This window comes from Vitis vinifera, chromosome 6 (assembly GCF_030704535.1).
Source record: "Vitis vinifera cultivar Pinot Noir 40024 chromosome 6, ASM3070453v1".
Taxonomy (NCBI): domain Eukaryota; kingdom Viridiplantae; phylum Streptophyta; class Magnoliopsida; order Vitales; family Vitaceae; genus Vitis; species Vitis vinifera.
In genome coordinates, this window is record NC_081810.1 from 24,066,980 (window position 1) to 24,075,251 (window position 8,272).

The window sequence follows — 8,272 nt, forward strand, 5'->3', positions numbered from 1 at the left end:
ACTCAAAAAGAAGGAATTGACTTCAAAGAGACCTTCTCTCCAGTTTCTACGAAGGACTCTTTCAGGATAATCATGACACTAGTTGCACATTATGATCTTGAGTTACATCAAATGGATGTTAAAACAGCGTTTCTCAATGGTGACATTGATGAAACAATTTATATGGTACAACCAGAAAATTTTGTGTCCGAAGACTCAAAGAATATGGTTTGTAAATTGACTAAATCCATTTATGGGCTCAAGCAAGCTTCTCGTCAGTGGTACTTCAAGTTTCATCAAATTATTGTCTCGTATGGTTTTGAGGCAAATCTTATGGATGAATGTGTGTATCACAAATTCAGTGGGAGTAAGTATATTTTCCTGGTTTTATATGTCGATGACATATTGCTAGCCACAAATGATATTAGCATATTGCACGACACCAAGAGATTTTTATCAAAACATTTTGAGATGAAAGATCTTGGTGATGCCTCCTTTGTCTTAGGAATCCAGATACACCGAGATCGTTCTAGGGGTATTTTAGGATTGTCACAAAGGACCTATATTGATAAAGTCCTCCAAAGGTATGGCATGCAAAATAGCAAACCAGGTGATACCCCTATCGCTAAAGGAGACAAATTCAGTCTTAATCAATGCCCTAAAAATAGTTTAGAAAGTCAAGAAATGCAGAAGATTCCTTACGCTTCGGCTGTGGGGAGTCTAATGTATGCTCAGGTATGTACACGTCCGGATATTGCGTACATTGTTGGCATGTTAGGCAGATATCTAAGTAACCCTGGAATGGATCATTGGAGAGCAGCCAAGAGGGTTATGAGATATTTACAGAGAACAAAAGAGTACATGCTTACATATAGGAGATTGGATCAGTTAGAGTTGATTGGGTATTCCGACTCCGACTTTGCTGGATGCCAAGACAGCAGAAGATCCACATCAGGCTATATTTATCTGTTGGCTGGTGGAGCAATTTCATGGAGGTCTGCCAAACAGACACTCGTAACTTCATCCACCATGGAAGCAGAGTTTGTAGCATGTTATGAGGCATCCAATCAAGGAATATGGCTACGAAATTTTGTCACTGGGCTGCGTGTTCTGGATGGTATTGAAAGACCACTGAAGATATTTTGTGACAATAAATCAGCAGTTTTATATTCCAATAACAACAGGAGTTCTACAAAATCAAAATATATTGATATCAAGTTCCTAGTTGTAAAAGAAAAAGTACAGAGTGGACAGATATCCATAGAGCATATTGGAACAAACTCCATGATAGCGGATCCGCTTACAAAGGGATTACCACCCAAGGTCTTTCATGAGCACATTGCTCATATGGGTGTTGTCTCATTTGAGGATATCCAAATTTAGTGGGAGTTTGTATTATTTATTGTATATTGCTCTATGTTATGTTTAGACTTTATCTATACATTTGGATTGTGTTCTGCAGAAATAAAGTATTCATTTTATTGCACTCTGTTAAATTATGCTAAAGATTTGATCTCAGTAAAGTTAAGTTGGACCAGTTGGAAATAGGCATGAATAGATCACATTGCATGTAATTTCCATGCTATGCACTCATGATTGATCTATGTCATTTAGTTGTGCAGATATATGTGACCATTGATTGGTCACATATATATATGTAACGATTGATGTAACAAAGGCCACCTTGATCCTATGTCAGTATAGTTAATGGACGAGATTGTTCGGATATACCCTAAGGACATGATAGCAAATTTTGAGCTCATAAGGTTAAGCACATTTATTTGATTACATATGCATGTGGCCCAGTGGGAGATTGTTAGATTAATTTTTGTAATTAATCTATAATTTGGGCCACACATGTAAATAATTAAAATGTGTGTGCTATCATTTAATTAAGCCTAAATATAGTGATCTAATTAATAATTGATTAATTGGCTTAAGGGTATAATTGTCATGAGATTATTGTGTAGATACCATTAGACAATTATTATTTCTATGAGGGGCAGAAATATAATTGTGATAAAATTAAAACTGCCCTAGCGGTTTATAAATAGGGTTATGGTCCCCATTCTACGACTACGCATTCCAATTTCTGAAAATCCTCTCAGAGAGAAATTGACACAGAATCTAGTGGCTAGAATTGGAAGACCATCTCAAAGGGTTTTCTTCCTATAAGGTTTCTTCTTCAATGGATTCAGGTATGCTTCCGCTATTATTTTTCTACTCATTGTTTTTAATCAGGAGATTCCAGTATATATGAAATTAGGGTATTCATCTTGGTTGAATTTTAACAAATTATTTATATATGTAATGATATATCGGTCTTAATATATAATTTATTATTTATCTTATCAAACTAATTTTCATTTATAAAATATTAAAATTTTATTATTATCATTATTATATATATTTTAGTTTTTTTTAAAAATTTATATTTTTAATATTTTTAGAAAAACATTCAAAATTAAAAGAATAAATATAAAAAATTTAAAAGTGAAATAATAGTAATTTTTTAGAATAAGATTAATGACATAAATTATGATATATTTAATATTAAATTTATAATTTATTTAATTTAAATATATTTAATAGTGTGAAATAAATAATGATACATATATGGTTTTTTTTAATAGTTATATATATATATATATATATATATATATATATATATATATATATATATATTATTTAATTATCATATAAAGAATATAAAAAAGACTTATTAAAAAAAATTATAATATTGATTTTTATATTTTTATTAATTAATTAAATATATTTAAAATAAAATAATTAAAATTAATTTTTTTTTAATGATGAAGCTTAACATATTTAAATTAAATATATATTATCAAAGAGTATCATAATGCAGGGATGGAAGCCAAGCAACGGTTTTGATTTAATATAAATTAAGATGGATAATTAATAATTATTTATGTGGAGGAAAATTGTTCTCATGAGTCATGATTAGTTTTTTTTGACTAAATCTCACTTATCTCACTCGAGGCATCAAGAAGCCCTTCTCTGAAGTTGCCCTCCAGACGAGAGAATCCCTCAAAAGGCCATATTTTCCTCTGCCACTCTCAATCCTCGCAGGTACTAATCTAATCATGGTATTAATTTTTAATTTTTTTGCAACCCCCGTTTGATTCCCAATAAATTCCATCCCCCAGTTGATCACCGGGAAAATTCATCCTCGTTTGATTTCCGAGAAAATCCATGCAAAAACCCCAAGGAAGATAAAAAAAATTGCTTTTTTTTTTTTTTTTTTTCTCCCTGTGTTTTCTGGATCTGTTCTAGGGGTTTCTTTGCTTTTATGCCACTGTATTTAAATTTCACCAACCCTAAATCCACGATTTTTGAGCTAGGCTGAAGAACACAACCTTTGCCTGCAAATCATGATCAGATTACCAAATAGCATCTTATTTGTTTTTTTTTATTTATAAAAAATTGGACAGATTTTGTATCCCGTGGGCTGGACTAGTAGGAAATATCGGGAAATTTCCAGAAATATCGGTAAAAATACCGATAAATACCGAAATATCGGTGATATTTCCGAAAATTTACCGAAATTTCTGTCGACCGTTAATCGGTGACGAATATCGTGTCGGGGCCGGCCGATAAGCGAAATTTCCGAGAAATATCGCCGAAAATTTTCGATATTTCAAACACTGCACCATTCAAATATGGCTTATCCTTGGAATATTACTCTTCCAATGAAAAAGAAGTCTCACCATCATTCCAAAATTGCTTTTCTCAAAGATTCTATCCTGAGGGGGAAGCCATGGTTAGCAGCTCATTGCTTTCAGCTGTTGCAAGAAGGTATGTTAACAGGATTGTTCCATTCTGCGAGTGAATTATATTCTATACGAATCCTTGGTTCTCTTGTTTAATAATTTATTCATTCTTGATCTTTAGTAGGCAATCCAGATACTTCAGTTGAAGGAATAAAGTAAAGGTGGTGTGGGTATCTGTAGTACGGCTTAGATTTGGATAAAATTGAATTTGTTTTCATCCAGCTAGATTGATATCCATATGGATATAGTGAAAATTAGACTAAACTCTAAGGTAAACAGAATCAGAATGTAAGTGTTACATGTTTGGAACCACATGCACCGATATTTTATCAGTTTTTCCTCCCAAACAATTGAGGTTGTTTCTGATGTGGTCAGTAGGACCTTTGCCTTCCCTAACTTTCCAAGTTATTTTTCTTCCAACAAAGTAAGGCACTGAACAGGTCTTAAAGGAAATTTTATACTCCCTGAACATTTGCTTCATAGTTTATTTTGGGAAGTTAAATCTATTTTCAATTGTATCTTCGAAGTCGGTAGTGTCCTTACATTTGAGAAAGTCTACACTAACTCAGAGGAAAAAGCAAAAATCCCAGAATTGAAAATAAGTGAGATCTCAAAAGTTTGATCTCAAAGGTTGTAATGAATCAGAACCGTGAATTAATGGGGTAGGAAGTATTCAAATTCAAATTCAAATTAGCTCATTGAATAAAACATTTCTGCTGAGTAGATAATTATGATGACTTGTTTACAGCTACTTGGTGCTAACTTCATTGCTTGTGAATGCCTAGATTGGAAGGAAAGGTGGCTTTGATTACAGGCGGTGCTGGGGGTATTGGATCTTGTACTGCAAAGCTATTCTCTCAACATGGTGCCAAAGTCCTCATCGCTGACATTCAAGATGAAAAAGGTCACCTCATTTGCAGGGACCTCGGCCCCTCTTCTGCTTCCTTCATCCACTGTGATGTCACTAAAGAACTGGATGTGAGCAATGCCATCGACGAGGCCGTTGCTAAGCATGGAAAGCTTGATATCATGTTCAACAATGCTGGTATTTTAGGACCCAAAATAATTAATATATTGGACAACGATGCCGCAGAATTTGAGAATACAATGCGTGTTAATGTCTTGGGGGCATTCTTGGGCACCAAACATGCAGCTCGTGTAATGGTACCAGCTGGCCGCGGATGCGTAATCAATTCAGCTAGCGTTTGTTCAGTGGTTGGCGGGATTTGCACACATTCCTATGTAAGTTCGAAGCATGCCATACTGGGGCTAACCAGGAACACTGCAGTAGAGCTTGGGAAGTTTGGGATTCGAGTTAATTGTGTGTCACCTTACGTAGTTCCAACTCCCATGTCAAGGAAATTCTTGAATTCAGAAGATGATGATCCCCTTGAAGATGTTTATTCTAACCTCAAAGGGGTAGCTCTTATGCCTCAAGATGTGGCAGAAGCTGTTCTTTATTTGGGAAGTGATGATTCGAAATATGTAAGTGGAAACAATCTTGTTATCGATGGTGGTGTCACCGTTGCAACACCTTTCAATATATTTGATCAATAAATCTAATTTAAGTTGATCAAAGGATATGCAATGTATATGTGGTTACAAAATCAGAGTAAACCTTTTCTCATTCTTTACCCTAATCTGAGCTGTAGAGCGCTCTTTCTCTCTTGCGTTAAAAAAAGGAAAAATAAAAATAATTTTTTATTTAATTCTCTCTCTCTATATATATAATTGGATAAGGCACCCTCTCGTCAGCGATTTACTTTTATCCCAAATCCATGTATTTGATCAATAAATCTAATTTGAGTTGATGAAAGGACATGCAATTTATATTAACCAATTTTTCATTCTTGGCCCTAATATAAGTTGTGGAGTGCTCTCTTTCTCTCTCTCTCTTTGAAAAATAACTTTTTTATTTGATGTATTAAAAAGGAGAAAAATAAAAATAAATAAATAATTAAAACAATTTTTTAATTTTATATGTATATATAGGATGGGTCATCTATGAAGTGTTTTGAGGTCATCATGCTCATCTATTCCAGTAAGGACTCCTAGGGTAGAGGATTCTTGGGGGTCTATGGATTTCCTAGACACATATTTCAAAATTGAACTCATTTTAAGTTCTTAATCTAGAACCTATTTATAGATTTACAAACCTCAATGAGTAATCATCTAGTGTTCATCTCAATGTATCTCCATGACCTTCATCATCAATTTTCTGCCATTCCAGGATTATAACTCAACCTCATTCCATAAAATTCTCTTAGGAATGATGAAGTTGGACTTATGCAGTGTGTTTGAGTGGAAGAGTATAGTTTCTCTGTTAGGATTGGTGCATAATGCTCCATATCCTACATTGGTGGTCATGCTTTTGTAAGAAAATCTTATGATAATGGAATCTGGACTGTTTCCTTCCTTGACTTAAATCCATGGGTCTTAACATGGAGAATAACTGAATCGAGGATGTCGACATCTCTTAATTTTACTATGAAATTAGGGAAACATTGGAAGTAAGCAGGACGATCATTTAATCCTGCTTGAATTGCTCAAATAATAGAATCTCATGCACCATCTAGGACAAGGTAATATGTAATGAAAGGATAAATGATGCAAAAACTCAAAATAAATTAAGAGAAATTGGAAATAAACACAAAGATATTAAATCATGAAGATATTTAAAATAAAATGGATTAGATATCCTATTCCAAATAAGAAAGACCTTTCCCAAAGGTTAGCTAAGTCTAAGATATTCTCTAAGTTCGACATGAAATCAAGATTTTGGCAAATCCAGATTGTTGAGAAAGATAGATATAAGATATCCTTTGTTGTACCCTTTGGACATTATAAGGGGAACGTAATGTCGTTTGGACTTAAGGATGCCCCTTCAAGAAATTTATAAGAAAAGAACCTTTAATTTTTTCTCATATTACACCATTAAGACACTTAAACAAACCATAAGCTTAGAGTAGAATGATCAAGTTACCCAATTTCCTTTCTTTTGGCTCTGATACCATGCACCACCCTAGGACTATTACAACTCCAACTCTGTTGGGCTCTAAACCTGGCTATCCATACAACCATAGAGATGGAGAAATGTCAAGAGAAGCGAAAAGTACCTACTAGAGTCTTAGGTAACACACATAACAAGCATTGTTGTTTCCAGTGGGCGGAGAGCCCCACTTCGCTCTAATGACCTCTAGGTCATGGGTAAGAGTTCCCACAGGTGTCATGCCTAAACCTCTTTAGGTTGAGGGCTTTGATACCATGCACCACCCAAGGCGAGGTAATATGAAATGAAATGATAAATTATGCAAAAACTCAAAATAAGTTAAGAGAAATTGGAAATAAACACAGAGATATTAAATCATGAAGAAATTTAAATAAGGGACTTAAAACTTGAAATTCATATATTACATAAACTTGAAAATATACATATTAAGGAGAGATAACTTGTAATGGATAGGAAAGACAAGGAAGAAGAAAAGAAAGCTTGAACTTGTAGGCTTACATTTTGAGAGAAAAAGAAGAGAGAATTGAGAACTTAAGGTGGAGGTTTAGAGATGGAAAATTAGTGATGCTTACAATTAAGGATTGAGCTTCCTTAAATAGGTAAAATAATAATCTTAAACAGTATAAAGCAATTAATGAGTCACTGTTGACTTTCCGACTTCTGGCATGAATAGTAAGCACCCGTGATAGTGAATAGTGAACAGTAAAAATGACTTTTACTATGGCACTTTTGAATTTTGACTTTTGACTTTTGACTGTAGCACTTTTGACATTTGTGGTCGAATCTTTGCTTTATTACTATGCACTTTCTAACTAATTTGACTAGAATCTTAATTGTAGCATCACATGTTGGGAGACCAATATGCTTTTAGTGCAACTTGACTTAAAGTTGTTGATGAAGAATCTTGGGCTGACAACTTACTCATTGCAATCTTGACATAATACTTGCTTTCAATGATGTGACAACTTAATTAACTTGATCTTTGGATGGGAAAGAGGATGCCTTCACAATCATCTCCATTATCTGCGAGATAGTTAGAAGGAATCATTTGATTCAGCACCACCGTCATCTTGAGAAAAACTTGAGTTGCTCATTTCTAGGATTTTATGGAATTCTTGAGGAGTCTTGGCTGCAGCAAGCATAGCTTGAAGTTGCTTCTTCTTAATAAGAAAATGGGACATGTCATCAGATGTTGAAGCTTGTGATGGATGCTTAAGAAAATATTATTGGACGGTCTGCACAAAAACATTATTTTTTAAAGCATCCCACCACTTAGTCTTAAAAGATTTTCCAAGAGATGGAAAAATTGTAGATTCATTTTCCATTATGATATAGTCCCACTGGACTATCCAAGCAAGGGAAAATTCACTAAAAAAGATTAAAACATGGAAGAAATCTGAAAGGTCTTTAGGGGTAGCAAAGGATTTCTTAAATAATTCCAACCATCATGAATAGGTTTTAGGAGAATCTTAATAGTAGCGCCAAAATA

General features: G+C 33.9%; 2 protein-coding genes across 2 annotated transcripts; both read left to right on the forward strand.

The window, feature by feature from the left end:
* The first annotated feature begins 663 nt into the window (after window positions 1-663).
* On the forward strand, window positions 664-1,618 carry LOC132253895 (secreted RxLR effector protein 161-like). The gene is made up of 2 exons (XM_059737242.1): window positions 664-1,096; window positions 1,602-1,618. Exons 1-2 carry the CDS (start codon window positions 664-666, stop codon window positions 1,616-1,618), a joined length of 450 nt encoding a protein of 149 aa, XP_059593225.1.
* Window positions 1,619-2,916: 1,298 nt separating this feature from the next.
* On the forward strand, window positions 2,917-5,351 carry LOC100255259 (secoisolariciresinol dehydrogenase). The gene is made up of 3 exons (XM_002272513.4): window positions 2,917-3,072; window positions 3,739-3,798; window positions 4,559-5,351. Exons 2-3 carry the CDS (start codon window positions 3,761-3,763, stop codon window positions 5,328-5,330), a joined length of 810 nt encoding a protein of 269 aa, XP_002272549.1. The 5' UTR covers window positions 2,917-3,072; window positions 3,739-3,760; the 3' UTR covers window positions 5,331-5,351.
* Window positions 5,352-8,272: the final 2,921 nt, after the last annotated feature.